The 26,182-nt window shown below is 41.0% G+C and overlaps 1 protein-coding gene across 3 annotated transcripts in view; it reads left to right on the top strand.

Annotated features, from left to right (window-relative positions):
• The window catches only part of Arf1 (ADP-ribosylation factor 1), a 41,020-nt gene extending 16,039 nt beyond the window's left edge, over positions 1-24,981 (top strand). For 2 of the 3 annotated variants that reach the window (XM_076198157.1, XM_076198158.1), the window contains exons 2-5: positions 4,907-5,070; positions 5,198-5,307; positions 7,837-7,962; positions 23,840-24,981. In XM_076198157.1, the coding sequence (XP_076054272.1) occupies positions 4,923-5,070; positions 5,198-5,307; positions 7,837-7,962; positions 23,840-24,004 (549 nt within the window). In that variant the 5' untranslated portion in view covers positions 4,907-4,922 and the 3' untranslated portion in view covers positions 24,005-24,981. Of the gene's footprint in view, positions 1-1,485; positions 1,630-4,906; positions 5,071-5,197; positions 5,308-7,836; positions 7,963-23,839 lie in introns of those variants that run through there. The other variant, XM_076198159.1, reaches the window with a different exon arrangement.
• Positions 24,982-26,182: the final 1,201 nt, after the last annotated feature.

The following is a 26,182-nucleotide window of genomic DNA, read 5'->3' as shown; positions in this document are numbered from 1 at the left end:
TGAAGGGTGTTAAGGTGCGTCTCACTGAGATTAGGTGCCCGTGCTGGCCTCGCATAATTCATCACTGAGCATGTGCATTGTATGTACAGGTAGTTCTCGTTATATGCGGGGGTTCCGTTCCGCGGACCCCCCGCATATAACGAATTTGCATATATCGAACTATTGAACCTATGGGAAAAAGGGGGATACGTTCTCAACTCGGATTGATTTTTTTATTTTTTTTTATTTTTTATTTATTTATATATATTTTTTTACATATTTTATTTTGGCAAAGGGCTTACATACTGCATTACACATACATTAACACTCTCTGACATGTAAGTATTAACCTCGGGAAAAGACGCTACCGTAAACATCACTTATTTCGCCAAGCGTATTTTCTTCAGCTGTTTGAAAAATCAGTCTGTTTACAATTCACATTTCAGACTGCTTGCTACGCTTAAAGGTCAGATATCAACAGATATACCATTCGCTAAAAATCATCGTATTGCTCGAAAAAGTATTTTAAAAGCATACAAATAAAGTTTTTACCTATTACGGAAGAATTTATTCAGAAAATTCACTTTTAATTGCGCCTCGCATACCACTTTTCCGAAGTCTAGATATTCAGAATAACAATATTGTTTGTTTGGCAACTGTGACGTCACGAACGCGGAATTCCCCGAACCTTTCCCGAAGCGCACGGGCGGAATGTTTCGAATAGCAGACGACGCAATGAAATGAAGACAAAGCTGTTTTTTGCCAAATTTGATAAGATGTAGATGGTGGAATTATATAGAATACTGTCAGTATGTTTTTTTATGTACATTAAACTGTAAATACAAAAAGTTATGGAAGTCTTGATATCTGACCTTTATAGGTCAGATATCAAGACTTCCATAACTTTTTGTATTTACAGTTTAATGTACATAAAAAAACATACTGACAGTATTCTATATAATTCCACCATCTACATCTTATCAAATTTGGCAAAAAACAGCTTTGTCTTCATTTCATTGCGTCGTCTGCTATTCAAAACATTCCGCCCGTGCGCTTCGGGAAAGGTTCGGGGAATTCCGCGTTCGTGACGTCACAGTTGCCAAACAACCAATATTGTTATTCTGAATATCTAGACTTCGGAAAAGTGGTATGCGAGGCGCAATTAAAAGTGAATTTTCTGAATAAATTCTTCCGTAATAGGTAAAAACTTTATTTGTATGCTTTTAAAAAGTACTTTTTCGATGATTTTTAGTGAATGGTATATCTGTTGATATCTGACCTTTAAACTGACTGTTGATGTGCTCTGGAGATACACAGGCAGGCTTACTGCTTAGAGTTTATCCAGTGCGGAGAATAAACGATAATTCTTGCAGAGAGTGAAAATTGACGAAATTAATTGGGGCAGTAATAAGTATAAAAAATTAATTTGTTTGTGAAAAAAATAATTAATTTGTGTATCAAAAAAGCTTAATTACCTGCAGAAAGACAATGGTTTGGCCTATGAAACAGGAAGGATGCCTAAGACGATGGCGTCTGTACAGCTGCCGGTGTTGTTGTTGTGATAATGCCGCAGTGATGCCAGCTCTACCTAGTTGATGCAGCCAGTGTTACCACACGGCTTTATGCGCACCAACTTCAAATATATAATAGGTATTTTGAACAAAATAATCGGCCGCGACTATTTTTATTTATTTATTTTTTTTAGGTCAAATCGCATATCTTCGAATATATCCCCGCACATATCGAAAAGTGGTGCAAATTCTTGAATCGCATATACGCGAATTCGCATATATCGAGAACTACCTGTATATTGTAGTATTAGTTTCTTTTTGTCCAAATGTTGTTCCAGTGATTGATTTAAGTGTGTTGAGTCTAGGTGTGCATTTATTTTTTGTGATGTGTTGTTTGAATGACATGGATGTATCGTATGTCACACCAAGAATTTTCGGTGCGTGTGTGTGTGGTATTAGTGTTGTTGATATAGAGATGAGGTATGTATTTGTTCTTTTTTGTCAAGTTGGTTATGTTAAAGAGCTTGTTGCTGGAGTCTAGGTTGGAGTTGTATATTGTGTATTTAGATCACATGCCAGTTTGTGGTATAAGGAGTTGAGGGGTGAAGCCTCCGGGGGTTGATGTAGTGGGTGGTGTGTAAATATTTGGGGTTTTAAGGCACCGAGGGAAGTGCTTATAGGTGAACGTGTCATAAAAGTTGTTCAGTTTCTCTGGTGAACTTGTGTATACTTACTCTATTGGAAAGAGTATTATTGCATACTAAATTGTTTTAGTAACATGTATATGTTATGTGTAGTTAATTTATTATTATTATTATTTTTTTTTTTTTTTTTTTTTTTTTTTTTTTTATGATAGTGTCTGCGATCATTGAAGTATCCATAGGCCTAGGTAATCAGCCTACTATGTAGGAAATGAAAGATTAGTCTTGGGAACAACTTAACAAAATAAAATTTCCTCTTACTCTCTTTTATTTATATATATATATATATTTTTAATGATTTTTTCATTGAATAGTAGAAACGTCAGTGAAAATCTGCAAGGATAAATGAATAAAATTAAGTTAGTTTCCTTTATTATTATTTTTTTTCCTTGCCAAATTAAAGTGACTATTTCTCTTCACAAATTTGAAAGAATGGATAAAATCGGACAAAAAAAAGAGATATGGCTATTTAAATAACAAAAACATTAACTTTTCAGGAGAGGCATTTAAAGTTTAAAAGGAGTGCACCGGCATTTAAAGTCCTCCGGCCTTGTACTCACTCGTGACATTGTCTCTTTGTTTACATTTTCGTGTACAACTTACTTTCTCACGCAACTTATGGTATCGAAAATTTGACTTTATTTCAATATACAGAATGGTTTTTTTTTCATGCAATGGGGTTGCCAGTGTTGCGTGAGTGACTGGTAGGCTGGGTGTTATGCAGCAGAGCGACATCCTTTCTCTTCCAGCTTTGAAAAGACACTGAGATGGGTGACTGGTGATTTAGGGTCGGGCAAGTTGCCAGATATCTCCATAAATATTAATTACAGTAAACAAAACGGAACTGGCTATCAAAATTTTGACTTTTCAATATACAGAATGTTTTTTCATGCAATGGGGTTGCCAAAAATTTATCTATTTTATATTATATATAAGAAAAAAATGGAATTGAGCTGTAATATTTGGTCAAAATGTTACCACCATCATAGAGAATCTTTTTAAATGTTTACCTAAAATTCGTTAATTTTCCAGAATTTTTCATGTTTTCGTGCCTCACGGTCCCTTAAGTTTATATGTATACATGTTTCCCTCCCACTCTCTCTCTCACACACACACACACACACACACACACACACACACACACACACACACACACACACACACACACACACACACACACAATTTGTTAATGACTGGCTGTAGAAATCGTAACTTGAGGACTCCTGTATTTCATTTGCTGTCTTGGTATTTAACTTTAATTTCACTGTACTAGTTATTTCTCTTTTTGCTAACCTAACCAAAACATGTTATCAACCAGATCTGTTATATCACTCATTTCCCAGAATTGTAGGTAATTTCCATAGCCTTTTACAATTGTTAGTGGTCTACTTTAATTGAAAGGAAGAGGTCCTGCCAGTTGAAGAGTATGGCTCAGTTCTTGTCAACTACATCTATGACAGGATTTTATTCATATATATATATATAATGTGTGTGTGTGTTGAGACATTGTGACAAGTTTATAAAGGTGGAAAAAAGAGTCACGGGTCTTGTTCTGAGTTTATTCCTGACCAGTTTCGCTTGTGGTTTCTAAAGCCAGCTTTACTCTCAGAGTAACATTCCTCTGAAGAAGCTACAAACGAAACCGGTCGGGAATAAACTCAGAATGAGACCCATGACTCTTTTTCCACCTTTTTCATATATATATATTTTCCTCTCTCGTGCAGTGTTGGATGCCTAATGTATGATGCATCACACTTCTCACAATATAAAATATGAAGTCACTGTTGTATTACTCATTCTCTTTCACTTAGAAATAATAAGCACAGTAAATGTGATCAAACCAGTTTACAGAATTCAGGGGTCTCTCAGCTACAACTACAAAATAAATGTAATAAAGACGTTGACATCGGCAGCCTTGTATACCCAGTCATGCCTTATGACGCCTTAGTAGGTGTCATTGTATCGAAAGGGTTAAAAGTTACTGTATTCCTCTTATCCTCTGGTTTTATCCTGGCCTCACTTGTTTGTGTGGTATTGAAGCCTGATTCTCTCATTTGTCAAGCTCTTTTTTTCCCTTAAAGCTTAATCTCTGCTCTCTGAGCTAGGCATGTTTCTTTTTCTTGTGCAAGAAGGCCATGTAACTTAGATTCATAGGAAGAAAGTAATCCTCTCAATTTAATTATGACTTCAATGTGTGTATATATAATTTGCTCTTCCGTCTCCATCACCCCCTCTCCATCACCCCCTCTCCTTGTTGGATTTAGCAGGTTGTACAATTAGTGTTTCATTCTGGCACATTGCAAGTCGAGGTGAAAACGGGGCATTTGTGGAGGGAAACCAAGTTAAGTATGGAAGGAAGATCTTGGCATTACAAATTTACTGTTGTAATAAGTTACATTATAACTTTTAAGTGTTTACTCAATTTATTGGTGACTTGAAATTGGAAATTAGAATTACTTGGAGAAAAGTACTATGCCTTTTTGGTTCTGGAATATGCTAGTAATATATTATCCAATGATAATCACATTTCAGAACTATTTTGGCAGACATATTGTTTAAAAAAAATTAAGGGTCTCAAAGGTTCCAAATTATTTAGGGTCGAGTGTAGACAAATCTGGATCTTAATGTGGAATTAAACTTGTGATTTTTGGAATGCAGTATGATGTGGTGCAATATTGTGTATATGTAATGTAATTTTACTCTCTTCTGCTTTAGGGAAGGACACATCAGGATGGGAAATATCTTTGCCAATTTATTCAAAGGCCTTTTTGGCAAGAAGGAGATGCGCATCTTGATGGTGGGGCTCGATGCAGCGGGTAAGACCACAATTCTCTACAAACTCAAACTGGGCGAAATTGTTACAACTATCCCAACTATTGGTAAGCAGTGCATTTGGTTATTTTTTAAGTACTTTTGAGATCATTATATAATAAAGAACTCGTAATTTTATAAGTTAAAAGTTAATTATATTTTGATAAGACTAAGGTGTACTATTTTCTTTTGCAGGCTTTAATGTTGAAACAGTAGAATATAAAAACATAAGTTTTACAGTATGGGATGTAGGTGGTCAAGATAAGATTCGTCCATTGTGGCGCCACTACTTCCAAAATACCCAGGTATAGTACCTTGTTCAGTACACCATGCTTACACACCTTATAAAACAAATACTGAATGGTTTTAACAAAGTTACCAGCTGGCAGGACCATAATGATGGCAGTAGACATAAATGAAACATTTGCTACAATCTCAATATGATCTCCCCATCTTCTCCTTTCTGTATGAGGGGACGGAGAGGGCGGGTCGCCGATTTAATGAAGCGGCCTTGCTGTGGATGTGCTGTGTCTTGCGACACTGCCTCTGACCCAGGGCAGAGGACAAGATGCACAGATGACCCATCATCCAGGAGGTGCCAAGATAAGAGGGAGGGTAGAGGATGGAGGGGAGTGGAGTGTATTTAGGGATGGAATGGGTGGGAATAGTTTTTATACCTTTTTCTTTTTGGCTACCTCCCTTGTAAGGGGAAAAAAGCCTTTGGTATATGTTTGTTTTTGGGGCATTTATGGGTTCGGAAAAGGCTTATGACAGGGTGGACAGGAATGCACTGGGAAGTTTTGCAGATATATGGGATCAGGGGAAACCTGGTAAGGCTGATTTAATGAAGCAGCCTTGCTGTGGATGTGCTGTGTCTTGCGACACTGCCTCTGACCCAGGGCAGAGGACAAGATGCACAGATGACCCATCATCCAGGAGGTGCCAAGATAAGAGGGAGGGTGGAGGGGAGTGGAGTGTATTTAGGGATGGAATGGGTGGGAATAGTTTTTATACCTTTTTCTTTTTGGCTACCTCCCTTGTAAGGGGGAAAAAGCCTTTGGTATATGTTTGTTATTTGGGCATTTATGGGTTCGGAAAAGGCTTATGACAGGGTGGACAGGAATGCACTGGGAAGTTTTGCAGATATATGGGATCAGGAGAAACCTGGTAAGGCTGATTTAATGAAGCGGCCTTGCTGTGGATGTGCTGTGTCTTGCGACACTGCCTCTGACCCAGGGCAGAGGACAAGATGCACAGATGACCCATCATCCAGGAGGTGCCAAGATAAGAGGGAGGGTAGAGGATGGAGGGGAGTGGAGTGTATTTAGGGATGGAATGGGTGGGAATAGTTTTTATACCTTTTTCTTTTTGGCTACCTCCCTTGTAAGGGGGAAAAAGCCTTTGGTATATGTTTGTATTTTGGGCATTTATGGGTTCGGAAAAGGCTTATGACAGGGTGGACAGGAATGCACTGGGAAGTTTTGCAGATATATGGGATCAGGGGAAACCTGGTAAGGCCGGTCAAGGGATTTTATGAGTAGTAGAGCCTCTGTTAGAATTAGAAATGGCAATAGTGAGTGGTTTGAGGTAAAGGTGGGACTGCATCAGGGATGTCATGTCACCATTGCTGTTCCATGTGTACATGGATGGTGTGATGCAGAAGGTAAATGCAAGGATAATGGGCAGGGAATAGAAGCTGGTTAAAGAAAATGGAGAAAAGTTGGAGGTGAGCCAGTTGTTTGCTTACAACATTGCACTTGTGGCAGGGTCAGGGGGTGATTAAGAGAGTTAGTGATTGAGTTTGGGAAGGTATGCAATAGGAGAAAGTTGGAGATAAATGTGAGTAAAAATAAGGTGAGATGTATAAGTGGAGAGGATAGCAATTTGGAAGCAGGTCTTAAAGGGTAGAGGCTGGAGGAAGTGGATAACTTTAGGTACTTAGGATCGCATGTGGCTGGAAAGGGAGGCATGGAGGTAAATTGAAGATTGAGAGAAGTAAATCCCTTGGGGTAATTGAAAAGTGTCATGAGAAATAGGCATTTTGGGAATAGATGCAAAGAGGAGGTTGTATGAAGGGGTGATTGTGCTGACAGCACTGTATTTGGCAAAGACATGGAATTAAAATAAAGCAGAGAAGAAAAGTTTAGATGTGTTTGAGATGAAATGCACGAGAATTATGGTAGGGTTACAAGTGAGAAATGATGGGGTGAGGAGGAGAGCTTGCATGGAAAATGAGATGGGAGATAGGATTGATGAAAGTATTGGGATGGTTTGGACACATGGAAAGAATGAGTAAAGAAAGATCAGTAAAAGAGATGTGGAAGGCAGAGGTGGATGGAGTGAAAGTGAGGGGGTGACTGAGGATGAGATGAGTGGATGTGGTGAAGGGCGGTTGAGGAGAGAAGGGAAAAAGTGGGAGATAGGGGCAAGTGGAGAATGGCTGTGTATGGATTACTGTGATGCAAGGAAGGGAATGGGGGATGTTGGAGTAGTTATGTTTGAATGGAGAGGAGTGGTGGTTACTGATTAAATGAAGCTGTCTTGCTGTGGATGTGCTGGGTCTTGCTGCGTTGCTTCTGACTTGGGGCAGTGGGTGGATACAGGGATGACCCGTCATCCATGAGGTGCTAAGATGAGAGGGAGGAAAGGGTGGTGGATGGGGGTGGATGTATATCTTTTGATTGGCTTCATGGTAAGAGGGAAAAGTGTAAGTAGTAAATGTTGATATATGTAACCTACTATGTAGTATTAATACTGATACAGTTCTTTCTTTCAGAGAAGGTTATTGTCTATTAATTGTTACAAAATCAGGTCAACTTTATTTGTGTTTGCAGGGTCTTATTTTTGTAGTGGATTCCAATGATAGGGAGCGAATTGGTGAAGCAAGAGAAGAACTGATGAGGATGCTTTCAGAAGATGAGCTAAGAGACGCTGTCTTACTCATATTTGCCAACAAACAGGTAATTATAGTCTCAGTTGTTCACCAGGAGATATTTTATGCAGAACTAGAGGTATCTAAAATGGCAATTCCCAATAATATACAGAGTAAACACCATATGAGGATTAAACCTTTATTAACCTCTTCAATACGAGTCAAATATTCATGTGCGTATCAGGTTGCCCAATGTACGATGATGCATCTCAATATGTCCACTACAAAGTATAAAGTTACTATTGTTATACACTTTCACCCTGAATAAATATGAATTAACATAAAATGTGATCAAGCCTGTTCACAGAATATGGCTCAATTATAACTACAAAATAATCAGGAAGCCGATGCCAGCATCCTGGTATCCACTTATGGCTCATGATGCATATATAGGTGTCATTGTATTCAAAAGGTTAAAAGTACGTTTCACTTGTTGTTGAAGCTTTTTCAAGTACAGTGAGACCTCTCATTAACGGACGTTAATTAGCTGTGTTTTCAGTGTTTTTGTTGCTGTTAGTGCGTGCAATCACTATGCCACCCAAAAACCACTCCAAAACGGCGAAAACACCGCAAACACAGCTAATTAAAGTCCGTTAATGAGAGGTCTCGCTGTATGTGCACTTGAAAAATGAAATCTTGTACTTTTGATAAAGGTTTCATCATCATATGATGTCTTCTATACCCAAAACTTAGTTGTTGCTGTAGTCACAGTGGATCTGTGGACCCTACTGGTCATCATCCCTCCTACTATACCTTGCCTCCCCCCCCCAAAATCTTTCTCAATTGCTTCTTAACTTCCATTATTTGCTATACATGGCATGTTTGTCATGTTTTTAATTTTTTCATCTTCTTGAACTAGACCTTACTCAGTCCTGTATATTTATGGCAAAAAAAAAAAAAAATGTCTTGAGATTTTTGTTAAGCAACAAAATTGTTGCAGTATCCATTAGCTCTTGGCAGTCTTATTTGAGGCAAACTTGCAGTTACTTCCAGGAGACCCTAATGAATATTGGTCTTTCTTGTCTTGTTCCTCAACCATGCTGTGTTTTTAGCATAATAGTGAAATTACATTGTTACTATGGCACCTATGAAGGAACCAGGAAAGAAACCATTGATCAGGTAACTGCCATGAAGGAAGTGAGTATATGTATGTAGTATGTACCCAAGTCAGTAGTTAGGAAAACATGAGATGCCATCAGAGAATCTTGTCATCCTAGGAAATTTCTTTCAAAGCCTATGAAAGAAGCAGTGTCGCAAGACACAGCATATCCACAGCAAGACTGCTTCATTAATTCGGCGACCCCCCTTCCATCCCCTCTTGCAGAAAAGGGGATGATGGGGAGAAATCCCTTCGGGCTTCGTCAAATTTTTTCTCATACATACATTCATCCCCATCCCCCACCCAATCCCCCTTATGCATCACAGCATCATCCATACACAACCCTTCCCCATTCACCCCTATCTTCTATCCTCTCCCGTCCTTCCTCAACAGGCATTCTTCTCTTTTGTAATGCCCTTTTCACCTCATCCATCTCATCCTAGGATGCTCCCTCATATTCACTCCTTATACCTCTGCCTTCCACACCTCTTTTACTAATCCTTCTTCACTCATTCATTCTGTGTCCAAACCATCCTAATACTTTCATCAACCATATCTCCCAGCTCCCTTTCCACCCCTGTTCTCCTCACCTCATTTCTCCCTGTATCTAGCCTAGTAATCCCTATCATACTTCTCAGACGTTTCATCTCAAACACATTTAACCACTTCAGTACGGGACTTAAATCTCGCGGGCAGCAGCCAATGCCAGCCGTACGACGTGTTGTAATAATACTCGCATCATAAAATATAGTCACCGCTTATATCGATCGTTCTCTCTTTCACCCGCGAATTTTGAAAACCACAGAGAATGGGATTCAGGGCACATTTGGAAGAATGTAAAAACACAGGGGCGACTACAATAAATATAATCAAGACGCCGATATGGTAGCGTCACGAATCCACTTGCTCCTCATGATGCCTACGTAGGCGGCACCGTATGGAAGGGGTTAAACTCCTCTCTTCCTCTCTTATGTTCCATGTTTCTGCCCCGAACAGTGCTGTCAGCACAATCACTCCTTCATATAACCTCCTTTTAGCATCTATTCCCAGATGTCTATTTCTCATTACACTTTTTAATCCACCAAGGCATTTACTCGCTTCTCTCAATGTACTTCTACCTCCACCCCCACTCCTCCCTTTCCTGTCACATTCGTACCCAAGTATCTAAAACTATCCACTTCCTCCAGTCTCTCACCCTTAATGCTCACTTCCAGCCTGCTGTCACTCTCTCCCCTTGTACAGCTCATCACCTTACTTTTGCCCACATTTATCTTCAGCTTCCTTCTTTCACACACCTCAAATTGTCACTAACTTCCTCAATCCCTCCTCTGATCCTGTTACAAGTGCAGTGTCGTCAGCAAACAACTGGCTTATTTCCCACCTTTACCTCAAACCATTCATTCTCTCCATTTCTAATCCCAACACAATCTCTACTACTATCATAAAAACTCTTGACTGCTCTTAACCCCTTCCATACGGTGCCGCACACGTAGGCGTCATGGACTTAGATCTCGGTGGCAGCAGCCAATGCCAGCCGTACGACGTGTCGTAATAATACTCGCATCATAAAATATAGTCACCGCTTATATCGATCGTTCTCTCTTCACCCGTGAATTTTGATAACCATAGAAAATGCGATTACAAAAGAATTAGAAAGAATGTCATTATGGAGGGGCGACTACAATAAATATAATCAAGACGCCGATATGGCAGCCTCACGAATACACTCGCTCCCCATGACGCCTACGTGTGCGGCACCGTATGGAAGGGGTTAACCCCTTCCATACGGTGCCGCACACGTAGGCGTCATGAGGAGCAAGTGGATTCGCGATGCTGCCATATCGGCGTCTTGATTATATTTATTGTAGTCGCCCCTGTGTTTTTACATTCTCTCAAATGTGCCCTGAATCCCATTCTCTGTGGTTTTCAAAATTCGCGGGTGAAAGAGAGAACGATCGATATAAGCGGTGACTATATTTTATGATGCGAGTATTATTACGACACGTTGTACGGCTGGCATCGGCTGCTGCCCGCGAGATTCAAGTTCCGTACTGAAGTGGTTAACAGCTTTCCTCCTACCCCATATATCTGCAGTACCTCCCACAGTGCCTTCCTGTCTACTCTGTTGTAAGCCTTTTCCAGATTCATAAAACCCAAAAAAAAACATCCATACCTTTTCCTATAGCTTTCTCACATATGTCTCACCACAAAAGTCTGATCTACACAACCCCTACCTGTCCTAAATCCACACTGTTCCTCACTGATTACTCCCTCTGTTCCTCCTAATCCTCTCGGTCAAAATCCTCCCATAAGCCTTCCCAACTACACTTGACAAGCTTATCCTTCTGAAACTACTACTCACACTTGTCCCCCTTTCCCTTGTAAAGCGGAACTATACAGGCACTCTTCCAGTCTTCTGGCACTCTACCCTCTCTTAAACAAACATTAACCTCACCAGCCGGTCCACCATAACTGTATCTCCTTTCTTCAGACATTCTTTATGGCATCCATCCAACCTAGGTGTCTTGCCTGATCTCATCATCTTAATAGCTGCTTTCATCATCTTAACAGCTGCTTTCACTTCATCCTTCCCTATTTCTCCTCCATTTACGTCACTCATCACACTCATTTTCTTAGCGCTTCCCACTGCAACTACCTTTCCTTCCCTATCCTTCACATTTAGCAACTCCCTAAAAACAAAACAAAGAAACTAATATAACAATATACAAACAATGCATACGCTCAGTGATGAATTATGCGAGTCCTGCATGGGCTCCTAATCTCAGTGAGACGCACCACAACACCCTTCAAATCATACAAAACAAAGCCCTAAAAACAATTACAGGCTGCACAAATACAACACCTACAGACCATTTACACCATGAAACAAAAGTCCTCAAAGTCAAGGACCACCTCGACAAGAGAGGCACACAAACACTTGCTGCAGCCACCACAAACACATCACACCCGCTACACTACATAGCAGAACACCCACACACACAAAGAAACATTAAAACTACACCCAAAGACCTTTATTACGCACAGATACTCTCTTCTCTTCCTCCACAACCACCAAATACCAGCCTCCGGAAACATATTCATAATCATATCACTCGCCGCTCCATTAACACACTGAAAGACAACACACTGCTGCATGCCAGACCCCCTGATATCCACCCTTCTGAATCCTCTCTCCCACGAAAGGACAGAGTCCACTTGGCCAGACTGCAATGCGGTCACCACCCAGCACTTCTAAGCTACCAGAAGAGGCTGGACGACCGTGTTGTGAACAGCTGCCCAGGATGTAACACTTCACCCCATACCATACAACACATAATGGAAGACTGCATTATACACAATCATGCACGCAAACAACACAACATACACTCTATAAAGGATTTGTGGGAAAACCCAGTTTCGGCTGTGGCCTTCCTTGGGGAGACGGGACTGCTCGGACAGACAGTCTAGGGAACGACAACAACAACAACAACTCCCTAAAATACTCTGACCACCTTCCTCTCACTGCCTTCTCTTCCATTATCATCTCTCCATTTGCACATTTTACCTTTTCTTCTCTACTTGATTCACCTCCACTTCCTCATAATTTCTTTCCAAAACATCTTTTTATTACATTCAAAATTTTCTGCCATACTCTTACCCCATTTCACATCTGCTCTCCTTTGCTTCCTTTATCTTATGCTTAACTTCCCTTCTCTTTACTTTGTACCTCTCGTACGATTCCCTCGTCCTAATTTGTAGCCAATCTATGAATGCCTGCTTCTTCTCTTCTACAACCTTCTTTGCTTCCTCATCCCACCACTCACTACCCTTCCTTCTATTTCCTCCCGCCCTCCTTGTTCCACACAGCATCCTTGCACACCATGACTCCCTCCTGGAACCATCCCCATTCCTCCTCCACTCCTAGTTCTACTCTATCCTTCACTCCTTCCCACTCCTTTCTCAGCTTCTTCTTATACTCCTTCTCCTTTTCTTTCTCATTTAAGCAGTTCACTCTTAAGTACCTCCCTTCTGCCCTTTTCCTCTTTCTCCACTCTCAATTTACCTTCCACCAGAAAATGATCTGATATTCCCCCACTCTCTCCCCTTAGAACATGTACATCCTTAACTCTTCCTACCATACTCCTGGTCACCACTGTATAGTCCATTAATGCTCTATCAGCTACCCTTCCATCCACCATCCTTTCCCATGTGTACTTAGGCTTGACTTTCTTCCTAAACACTGTATTTGCTCTCATCAACTATCTTTCAAGACACATCACCATCAATTTTCCACTGATTTTTATGTGGAACTCCATACTTCCCAGTCACTCCATCTATTGGTTCATTTCCTACCCTAGCATTAAGGTCTCCCAATACAACTACATTGACATTTCTCCCTAATCCCTCTATGCACTCGTTTATATATACCCAAAAAGCCTCCCTTTCCTCTATGTTCTTCTCACTACCAGGCCCATACCCACTTACAAAAACCCACATCTTTCCCAGCTTCACCTTCATCCACATCAACCTTGATGACACCCCCTTCCACTCCACTACACGCTTACTTAACTCTTCACTTGTATAGCCACCCCTTCACTCCTGAGAATCTCCCAACTACACTCCCAAACTCACACTCTCCTTTCCCTCTCATTTTAGTTTCACGCAAAGCCAGCACATTCATCTCTCTTCTCACAAACAAGACCCAAACCTTAGGGTACTGGTTGGAAAACTCCCAGACCCTCTTATGCCTTTACATTTTTTAAGAATGTCCCCTTTAGGGCTACAGGTAGCAAGACTCCTAATCCCATCCCCCATCCTGTTTTTTGTCACCTCTTATGCCTCAAGTGGAAAGACTTGCTGGTAGCATTTTCTTCCCCCACCACAGGGTAGGCAAAAAAAGGAAATGAATATCCAGAGAAATGGTACAGGACAGTAACAAGGGGTTGGGGGACAGCATAACGGAGGGACAGTGGTAGTATAAAAGTGTTGTCATTTCTCTAAGAACAAAGCTTTCCTCTATCACAGACAAAATGATGTGTGGCTCTGGTCCGTAAGGCACCCCATATAGACCCTAAAGTATCAACTGCATGCTACTTTGCCACAATAACATGCAGCCAATACCTCAGACGTGTGGTGCACGGTCCTCAATGTTGAGTTTACAAGTTGGGTTACACTTGTTATGAGGCAATTTAGAAACCATTTCTGACATGCTCAGATATACCGTACTAGGACTGATGAATCAGTGTTGTGCTCAGAATGGCAAGTTTAAAGGGTAAGAGGAAGTGTGGAGCTCTTAAGTAATTAGTGCCACATGTAGCAAGGAATGGAGGAGTGTGGGTGGAAGGGAGTTATAACATAAAGGAATCAAGTAAATGTCTTTGGCTGGGGTGAGGGTGTTGAAAGAAGTCACAGAGTAGGTATCTGGGGATGAATGCAAAGGGAAGCCTGTACAAAAGGGTTATTACAGCTTTGACACTAGAATTTAACTTGGCCACCTGGTAAAGGGGGAAAGCCTTTGGTATACGAGGTGTGTTCAATAAGTAATGAGAAAATGTCTGGAGAGACACTATTTTCATAAGCTTACAAAACTGTCTCCTTCAAAATAATTGCCTCTTGAATCTACGGACTTCTGCATGCATCTCTCTCAATCCTGGAAGACCTCCTCAGTCCTTTAAAAGTAGTCCCTTCGGGTAACTTTTCGATGCCTCTTTCAGCTCCTATGTTGAGTGGAATTTGGTTCCCCTGAAGCTGTCTTTCATGTGTGGGAACAGGAAGAAGTTGCAAGGGGCTAGGTCAGGGCTGTAGGGTGGGTGTTGTACCCTTTTCATTCCCCTGTCGGCCATCCAGGTGGTCACCAGTGTTGATTTGTGGCATGGGGAATTCACCTGGTGGAACCACCACTTAGCACTCCTCCACTGCTGAGGCCTCAAGGTTAAAGATATACATACATATACCAAGGCTTTTTCCCCCTTAAAAGGGAGGTAGCCAAAAAGGGAAAGGCATAAAATCATTTCCACCCATTCCATTCCTGAATACACTCCACACCCCTCCACCCTCCCTCTTATTGAGCACCTCCTGGATGACGGGTCATCCCTGCACCTTGTCCACCGCCCTGGGTCAGAAGCAGTGTCGCAAGACACAGCACATCCACAGCAAGGCCGCTTCATTAAATCGGCGACCCCCCCCTCTCCGTCCCCCCATTGCATAGAATGAGAGGATGGGGAGAAACCCCTTCGGGCTGCGTCAAATTTTGCTCACACATCTACCTCACCCCCCATCCCCCCGTCCATTCCACCTCATGCAATCACATCATCCATATACAACCATTCTCCATTCACCCGTCTTTTGTCCTCTCCTGTCCTTCCTCAACAGACATTCCCCTCTTCCCCAAAGCCCTCTTCACCCCATCCATCCACCTCATCCTAGGACGTCCCCTCATGTTCACTCCCTCCACATCTGCCTTCCATACCTCATTTACTAGTCTTTCTTCACTCATTCTTTCCATGTGTCCAAACCATCCTAATATTCTTTCATCAACCCTATCTCCCCAACACTCAAAATTGACATATGAACAAAGATAGTCTAAACTGGAATTACCAACCCTGGAACAAAGAAGAGAAAGAGGAGATTTATTGGCCATTCACGGAATCATGAAAGGCATGGAAGTCCTTGACAGAGAAGACTTGTTAAAGTGCAATAAAAAAACAACAACAAGAGGACATGAAAAACTCAAAGGATAGTTGGAGATCTGGAAAAAAAAGTTTTCCACACAGTGGCAGATATCTGGAACAAATTCAATGAAAAATAGTGTGTGCAAACACCATACAAGAATTTAAGAACAAACAAGTTGCTGAGAGATACAAAGATGGGTCACTACAAGCACAGGTCCGCTCCCATGTAATACAACTAGGTAAATACACACACACACATTCACTACTAAAGAAAGTAAGTACAGAGAGACCTGGACAAATTCTGGGAATGGAGCCAAAAGTGGGAAGTGAACTTCAACATTAAGGTATGTGGTATAATAGAGTTTGGAGGGGGAAAAAAGGGGATACGAGGACAATATAAAATTGTGAATCACTATTAAGACCTGGACAAATTCTATTATACTACATTTCTTGACGTTTAAGTTCACTTCCCACTTTTGGCCCCAAAAGTGGGAAGTGAACTTAAACATCAAGAAATGTAGTATAATAGAATTTGGGGGGGGGGGGGTTAGAGAATATCGGGACAATAGAAAATCAATACAAAGGAAATAAAGAAAGTTAGCTAAGAAAAGGACCTGAGTAATTATCACTAAAAAAACACCCCAGACAAGCATATAAACAAAATAGTTGAAGAAAATACAATTTACTAAGATCAATAAAAGTGGCTTTTAATTACTTGGATGAAGTAATGATTAAAAAAATATTAGTCACACTGATAAGACCAAGATAGTATGCTGTGACACAATGAACACCCAGTACAAAAAAGAATACAAGGAAATTAGAAGGAACCCAAAGAGTAATGACAGAGATGGCCTCAACACTTTCCAAATTGACAACAAAGGAATTACCAACCCTGGAACAAAGAAGAGAAAGAGGATATCTATTGGCCATTTACAGAATCATGAAAGGCATAAAGTCCTTGACAGAGAAGACTTATAAAAGAAAAACGAGGACATGAAAAGAAACTCGAGGATAGTTATAGAAGAGATCTGGAAAAAAAAAATCCACACACAGTGGTGGATGTCTGGAACAACATATAAGAATTTAAGAAACTTAGATGTTGAGATATTAGATACAAAGATGGGTCACTACGAGCATAGCTCCCCTTCCCATATAATACAACTAGGTAAATACACACCCTATAATAATAATAATACTACACCAAAAATAACTATATATATAAACAGAAATGGTTTCGTAAACATTGAAAGGTTTTGTGCACATTTGTTGTAAAGAAAAATTATTAATACTTACCAACCTGATGTGACTATCCAATGAAGTGAATGTTGGCAAAATCCTATGGATCAGGACATCCAGCTACTAAGATACCTTCAAGGAAACTGGAGGCAGGAGCCAGGAACTACCATGGAGCTGTAGTTGGCATGCGTAAACACACAGCTTGTAGAGCATTGTCGTAAGAGATACCAGGCACACAGTGGGTGGTGTATTCATACATGTTACAGCTTGCAGCGCACTGCTGTGATTATACCTCAACACATTTGCATCATGACTGTTACTAGTATCACTAATGCTATAGATAATAAGGTGAACAACAAACTCTGTCATAAAATTTGCTTATATAAATCACATACTTTTAAATGTCCAGTCAACAGTACATCATGCAAGAAAGGCCTTTGTTGGCATTGACCTTGCACTGACACTTGTTATCTCTTAAGTTGTGTAATACAAGAAGGGTCAATCAAGACACTGACCATTCTAGCACAAAGATTTCTGACTGATCATTGACTTTGGCTCAGAGCAGAGTGCTGGTGTGGCTTCCCTATCACGTTGCCGACTTTGGTCATTGTAGCACTGATACATACATATACCAAAGGCTCCTTTCCCCTTACACGGGGGGTAGCCAAAAAGAAAAATGCAAAGAAACCACTCCCACCCATTCCATTCCCTACATATTCCACTCCCCCTCCACCCTCCCTCTTATCTTGGCACCTCCTGTCCACTGCCCTGGGTCAGAAGCAGTGTTGCAAGACACAGCACATCCACAGCAAGGCCGCTTCATTCGGCGACCCCCCCTGCATCCCCTCATGCAGAAAAGGAGAAGACGGGGAGAAATCCCTTCGGGCTGCATCAAATTTTTTCTCATACATACTTCCTCACCCCCCATCCCCCACCCACTCCCCCTCGTGCATCACAGCATCATCCATACACAACCCGTCTCCATTCACCCCTATCTTCTGTCCTCGCCTGTCCTTCCTCAACAGACATTCCTCTTTTGTAATGCCTCTTTCACCCCATCCATCCATCTCATCCTAGGATGCCCCCTCATATTCCATCCTTCCACAACTCTTTTACTAATCCTTCTTCACCATGTGTCCAAAACATCCTAATACTCTTTCATCAATCCTATCTCCCAGCTCCATTTCCACCCCTGTTCTCCTCCTCACCTCCTCATTTCTCACTCTATCTAGCCTAGTAACCACTATCATACTTCTCAGACATTTCATCTTAATTCACCACGAGCATAGCTCCCCTTCCCGTAAAATACAGCTAGGTAAATACATTCAAACTCCTCTCTTCCTCTCTTATGTTCCATGTTTCTGCATCGTACAGTGCTGTTGGCACAATCACTTCTTCATATAACCTCCTCTTAGCATCCATTCCCAGATGTCTATTTCTCATTATGCTTTTTAATCCACCAAGACTTGCTTCTCTCAATCTACATTCTACTTCCATCCCCACTCCTCCCTTTCCTGCCACATTCGCACCCAAGTATCTAAAACTATCCACTCCCTCCAGTCTCTCACCCTTAATGCTCACTTCCAGTTTGCTGTCACTCTCTCCCCTTGTACATATCATCACCTCACTTTTGCCAACATTTATCTTCAGCTTCCTTCTTTCACACACCTTAAACTCTGTCACTAACTTCCTCAATCCCTACTCTGATCCTGCTACAAGCAATCATCAGCAAACAACTGGCATATTTCCCACTTTTCTCCATTTTCTTTAACCATCTCCAACCCCTGACCCACTACCCTTGCATTCACCTCCTGTACCACCCAATGTATAGATAGAAACATATAATTCCAGTTCCCTGGTAGGGTTATCTCAAAAATGCCATTTTTTGACATTGTCCCTTCTTGTTCTTGGGCCTAGAGCTTTTATTGAAACTTGTGATTGCATTCCACAGGAATAGAAAGCACTAGAATCTAATTATTTGTCAACTTGGAAGTTCTAAATCTCCAACTTCTCAGGCACCTGGAAGTTTCCACTGATATGCCAGCAACAGATGGGAGAGCACTTTGCCTGGCACAGTGTAGTACTGTTATTGTAGTCCTACTGTCCCTTTTATTTTTCTAAATGAGGATGACCAGTCCCTTTTTCCTGTCTGAGAATGTTATCAGACTGCCAAATGGTTGACAACACTGCATGCAGTCCATAGATTATAGTTCCATCTTTAGGTTTCAGCAACTGGGTATTAGTTTAGTCAAGCTTAGTGTAGGAGTATATACTGCAGTAACATGGAACTTGGGTTGTGCTTTAACTTCAACAGCATCATATGCCTGTCAACTGGGGTAGCCTCTGTAATGGCATACTGTAATAGGTTAGATATGTGTACAGCTACCATGAGGTGGGACACATTGCTGCAGCCCAATCAGTAGTAGGTGTAACCCTCACTGCTGTCATACTCTTGTCCATTCTAACCTCTTTAGATCTGTGGAGACTTGGGAATTTTAAGAGAAACTTAAAGGAGTTTAAATGTGTTTGAGATGAAGTCCAAGAAGTGTGGTAGGGGTTACAAGGTTGGATAGTGAGAAATTAGATGAGGGGAGCAGGAGTGGAAAATGAGCTGGTTGATGAAATAATGGGATGGTTTGGACATGTGGAAAGAACAAGTGAAGAATGATTAGCAAAAGAGGTATGGATGGGGTGAACGTGAGGAGACAACCAAGGATAAAATGAATGGATAGGGTGGAAGGGGCTTGAGCAACAGGGGAATGTTAGTTGAGCAAGGAAGGGCGAGATCAGGATAAAGGTGAGTAGAAAATGGAAGAGAGGAAGAGAGAAGGAGTTTGAATGTGTTTGAGATGAAATGTCCGAGAAGTATGATAGGGGTTACTAGGCTAGATAGAGTGAGAAATGAGGAGGTGAGGAGGAGAACGGGTGGAAAAGGAGCTGGGAGATAGGGTTGATGAAAGAGTATTAGGATGGTTTGGACACATGGAAAGAATGAGTGAAGAAAGATTAGTAAAAGAAGTGGAAGGAGTGAATATGAGGGGGCGTCCTAGGATGAGATGGATGGATGGGGTGAAAGGGGCCTTACAAAAGAGAGGAATGTATGTAGAGGAAGGACGGGAGAGGACAGAAGATAGGGGTGAATGGAGAAGAGTTGTGTACAGATGATGCTGTGATGCATGAGGGGGAGTGGGTGGGAGATGGGGGGAGGAAGTATGTATGAGAAAAAATTTTGACGCAGCCCAAAGGGATTTCTCCCCGTCTTCTCCTTTTTTGCATGAGGGAACGGAGAGGGGGGTCACCGAATTTATGAAGCGACCTTGCTGTGGATGTGCTGTCTTGCGACACTGCTTCTGACCCAGGGCAGTGGACAGGATGCAGGGATGACCTGTCATCCAGGAGGTGCCAAGATAGGAGGGAGGGAGGAGGGTGGAAAGGAGTGGAATATATGGGAAATGAAATGGGTGGGAGTGATTTCTATGCCTTTTTCTTTTTGGGTACCCCCTGTGTAAGGGGGGAAAAGCCTTTGGTATATGTATGTAGAAAATGGTTGTGTATGGATGATAGTTTGACTCAGTCTGAAGGGATTTCTCCCCCCATCATCTCTCTTTTCTGAATGAGGACAGAGAGGGAGAGGTTGCTATGTATGTGAAGTGGCCATATGTCTTACTGGATTGCTTCCAACTTGGGCAGTGGTGAGGAGACCAAGATGACCCTTCATCACGAGGAGCTAAGTTAGAGGGAAACAAAGGTGGTGGATGGGAATTGGTGTTACCTCCCTCTGGGCAATTGGCAAGATGCAGGGATGGCCCATCATCCAGGTGGAGCCAAGACGGGAGGTAGGGGTGGTGAATAGGTGGGGCTGAAATGGATGGGAGTGGAATTATCGTTTTTGACTTTGGCTACCTCCCTCATAAGGAGGGAAAAGTGCTTGGTATATGTATGTATGTACCTCACTTGTAAGGGTAGTTAGAAATGCCAATAAAAGAGGATATTCAACCATCCTGAGAAAAGGGGAGGGGAGATTTTGCTTGTACTAGTGGGAAACCCGCTTAAGGTTCACTGTGGGCCTGGCTTAATGGATTTGGTTGCAAGCTCACCACAAATACATGTATGGATGCCATATGTATTTAGATTTGTCCTCCTATGCCCTCACTCTCCACAGAACCCACTGTGTGTTGAATTTGTTTGAGCATATGGAAAGAATGAGAAATTACTGGTAGATTGTAAAACGGAAATCGGTAGATTGAGTCCAAGAGAACCCAGAAAGAGGTGGATAGATGGAGTAAGAGCCTTGGATGTAAGTGGTATGTCAGTAGTGCAGGAAAGGTAGATAGAAATGTGTGGAGGTAGACTGAATGGATTGTGAACCCAAGAGATCCTTGCATTTATTCCATAGAGAATAAATGAGAGTATGTTCCATAATGAATAAATTGTTCCCTACGTAAGTTATGAAGATGGGTAGTTTTATGAATTGGGTGTGGTGGGGGAGCAAGTTTTAGATGTGGAGGATTGTCATGCTGTACTGTTTTTTTTTACTCAATCACTGGCAAGAGTGTCTCTTCACCCCTGAGGTGTTGAGAGGGGAGTGGGTGCTTGGACTTGGCATCCCCCTGAATATGGTCTTCTATTTATCTAATTAAATTTTTGGCTAATTTCAATAAGTGAAATATCTGGCAATGGCCTGTGGGCCCTCCCACAGATTTAGAAGTTTTGTATTGTTCTCAGTGTTGTATTAGTGTCCCTTGCTGAAAGTTGTAGGGGAAGGGGAGTAGTCATCAGTTTTCAGCAATCCAGGTGCAAGACAGACAGATGAAGTTTGAGAGATCATGGGCCCAGTCTGGAGACAGTGTCATGCACCTTCTAATAGAGCTGAGGTGGTTGACAGGTTTTAAAAATGAGCAACTTTGCTGCCCATCTTGTATGACTACCATGTAGGTACCCATCATTGGTCCCTCTTTATCAAATTCATCGGTTGTCTGTTGGTTTATATATTTCAATGGATGGGGTGAAGCATGGAGGCAAAGGCTTAGGGGGGGGAGGGTGATATAAAGGTATGAGAACTGTTGTATCAGATCAGCCAGTTTTAAACATAACAGTGAAATATAAATTTTATTGATACATTTTTAGGCTACTCCATTTGGTTACCAAGGATCAACAAATAATTTGCATAAGATTTTGGATTTCTTTACTAGAATCTTGCGTAGCAACATGATTCATGACTTCTGTTGTTTGGGTAATATCTCCATAGTTCTACCTATAATTTATAATTTGAATTGTGCATATAAATAGATCTAGAAATTTTGTTTTGCTATCAGAGGCAGTTCAACTTCCATTTGGCTGGCTCTATAGCTGATGAACCATATACTGCATTAGACCCATGGTGGTGATAATGGTTGGTAGGTTGGTATGTGGTGGTGGATGATTGGGGAAGGGGAATTAATTAATTGAAAAGAAAAAAAAGTGCTAATGCTAAATAAAAGGAAAATGGTTTATGATTGTGTTAAAATACTGAATTGGTTGATAATCAGTTTGTTGCCATGAGTTTTACGATGTGGAGTTTGTTGCCATGAGTTTCACAATGTGGAAAACCCACAGCTCCAGAGTGGCTGGCAACAGTACTTGAAACCTCCCACAGATCTCCCTGGGAAGAAACTTTGGACTGTTGCCTGTGTTGTATAATTTTGAACTTAGAACTGGTCACCTAGGTATTCTATAAGAGAAGGGTAAAACATTACCCCAGCCTCAAGTCCTGCCTCTATTCCACTACTGCCATGACTGAGTGGCCTTTCATATAGTGCTTAGTAGGCAGGCACCCCATTGAGTACCAGCTTTGTCATACTTATTATTTTATGCTGGTGAGTAAAGCTGGGTTGCATTTGTCATTTTTAATATACGAGGCTTAGGGGGGGGGGTTTAGAATAGATGTGGTTTTGCCATTTGTGCTGGGGGTTAGAATAGATGTGGTTTTGCCATTTGTGCTGGCACCACCACTACCACTACCATCAGTTCTTTCATCTAAGTCACCTTTAGTAGTTTCATGACCCAGTTACCATTTACACTTGCAGAGGGTGTCATAATCCCTCACCATGAAGTACCCAAATATAAAGATCCTATCCTGTAATGGAAGATAAGTATTGTCAGGAACAGTTGATTGCATTGTAGAATGCTTATTAAGTACTCATTTGCACAAAACTTTAAAGTTATTGATCATTTTTGGGGCTGTGATGGTCCTTTTCTCACAGAGAAAACTAGTTGTAATTATTGTTTGTATAGCCCAGGTATATTGTTCACATAGCTATTGCAAACCATCTTTGCACTAAAGTAATACAAATAAAGGATGATTAAGCACTACTGTGCACAAGTTCACCTATTGATTAACTTGTATTTTTACCCCCGTGCTATTTTGCTTTTACTAATTAACATGTGGTTCTACAACAAAATTTTGCAATACACTGTTTACAGATTGTTTGCACTATTAGTACACAATATACACTAGTTACTTTTTCAGCCTGCCTACCACTATATACACAAATACAATACATGACAAATGAAAGCTAGCAAAATAACACTAAAATGCTGAAGAGAATGGCTGGTATTGACTACTTATCCATTTTGCAACACAGGTACTTAGGGAAGAAGACCGAATTTGAGCACCATGATCAAACTAGTAATGTTTTGTTTCAATAGTGTCTTCTGGGGTGGTTTCAATTACTGCAGGAAGCCAAGTTTTTCAGAAGTTGGGATTGAATTCAGTATGAACATTTGGAGCCAGGTGAAGGGGTGTTGCACAGAAAATGTGTTGTTGGTTCCCATAATGCCAGTCAAGCTTAGTATTGTAACTTTATACAAGTAATGCATATGATTAACTCTGCATTTTGTTCTTTTTTATATTTTACCAGGACTTACCAAATGCTATGAATGCAGCAGAGATCACAGACAAGCTGGGGCTGCACTCGCTGAGGAACCGCAACTGGTACATTCAGGCCACATGCGCAACTAGTGGGGATGGGCTCTATGAAGGTCTGGATTGGCTCAGCAACCAACTCAAGAATGCCAACCGCTAAGACCCTCTGTCCCTCTTCTCTTAAGCAGTTCTTAAGGGGCACATGAAGCTTGGGGATTCTTGGCTGGCTAAGTGGAAACAAAGATGAACAAGTAAAATGGACAGAAAAGCCAGTGGTTTAGCAAACTTGTGAGGTGTGGTTGCTAGTGTGTGCCCAGGATGTCAGCAGGGAGTGGACAGAAATGAGGACTGGAATAGCAGTGAAGTGGCCACCCCCTCTAGGCAAACAGTGATGATTACCATGTTAATGAACTAAGGGATAAACCTCGCTGCCTCTCCAGTCTGGTATAAGAAGGGTTGGGGGGCAAGGCTGTGACGGGTGCCGAGCCTTTGACTGGTGCAGTGCTGCGGCTGCTGTGTGGTCGTGCCGCTGGAAGGTCTGGCTTCCCACACACTTGCCTCACACGTCATGCCTTCACTGTTTACATGTCGCCCACATTGTTATTTTACCTTTCATGTGGAACAACATTAGGTTTGCCTTCCTTGCTACACCTTCCCATTTTTGTGGGTGGATAAGGATCTATCAGAGGAATTGTTAGAATTATTGTTTAAAAAGTAAGGTCAGGTTTTTTTATTTATTGGAGTTTTTGTTTCCTGCAGCTCACATATGTGTTTTCTAATTGGTGCACTGCTTCCTTGTCCACAAAATTCCAAAGGTATATTTTCTAGAAGATAATGACCATTGTCTCTATCATTGATTATTTTTACATTCCCGTTGGTATAGAATGTTGTGAGGGTAAAGAGCTACACCATGTCCAAATCCAAGAGGACATGTCTCAATGTTTTTAATAGCCATGGAATTATCTATTACATTTCATATGACATGCGGTCAACTTCTTGATTTCCTCTTGTTGTGCTACATAAGAGCAGGCAGATTCAGCAAGTCTTATCTCTCGTCTGAAAATTTAGAGCAACATACCGTGGTTTTGACTCAATATGCTCTTGGACTATGTGTAATAAAAACTTAACTTGTGCTTAGCCGTGTTTTTGTCTCTGTACCCGTTGTTGTTGTTGTCAGGCACTGCATGGGGAGGAAGGATGTAAATGGAAACAAAAACAGTGTAGCTTTCCATGTAAACAATCTTGCTGGCTTCCTTGTCAAATCTAGTCTTGATATATGGGGTGAAACTTAAATAATTGATGAAAGCTTTTGGATACTCTTATTGAACAAACCCAAGTGAACTTGAGCACTACCCTGTAGTGTACTGGCACTTGAACAGATAATATATTGGTTAAATGCACCCCTCCTTCCAACTCTAAAACTTGAACAAGTACAACCTGCTACAAGATACTGGATTGGAGTTGCCTCTACATATATAAATGAGCATGTTGAAACCACATCAATGAAAACATTACAATTATAAGCTAGATTTCTATAAATGTAGACAAAGCCATTTGCATGATTATTTTTCATTTGTACAAGAGGTGAGGCTGTGCAGCATGTGGATGCCCCTTTTGGTGCTAGGCATCTGAATGTCTCAGTGCTGGATCTTACTATTTCATAGATTACATATGCCATCATATACTTATGTACCATAGACTATTTTAAAATTTGATTTTCGGTATTTCTTGATGCAGTTTTAGTGCTTTTCTGGTAGCACACTTTGTACTTATTGCTTGTAAATCTTAGTTGAGAGGAGTCCTATATATTGTGTAAGATTTTACTGAATTTAATAATAAGATCCTCTTCATTTACATTTTCCATACTTTGGGTGTTAGATTACCTTGCACATGGTTTTGTCAAGATTTGTATTGCTTTCTTGATGCCATTGTTAGTCTTCCTTACTACAACTTTGTGAATTTTTAAGAATTTATTTTTTATGCAGGCACTTTTTCCTTCTTGCTCTTAGTGCATAAGTTGGAAAGGTATTTCTTTGTGGATCTGGACATAAATAAAGAATCAAAAGTAATGTGAAATATATTAGGATTATACTAATTGTACATCCTTTCTTCCTCCCATTGGTTGGTTGTGTACCATGTTAATAGGAGTAATTCCTTTGGCTATCATATGCTTTCAGCCCACCATTTTGTAGATCTTAAGTATTTGGTTTCTGTTCCCTTAAAATTCTATATCTTGTGTTCCCTCAAGTTTTAGGTAAATTCCTAGGAACTTGATCAATGTCTCAATCTAGATTGTGAAGATTTCTGGCTTTGGAAAAAAAAAAAGAGAAAAAATATA

This window comes from Oratosquilla oratoria, chromosome 14 (assembly GCF_046742065.1).
Source record: "Oratosquilla oratoria isolate Oo_2021 chromosome 14, ASM4674206v1, whole genome shotgun sequence".
Lineage (NCBI taxonomy): Eukaryota > Metazoa > Arthropoda > Malacostraca > Stomatopoda > Squillidae > Oratosquilla > Oratosquilla oratoria.
Note: the sequence above shows the minus strand (reverse complement) of the source record. Positions and strands in the feature narration are given on the sequence as shown.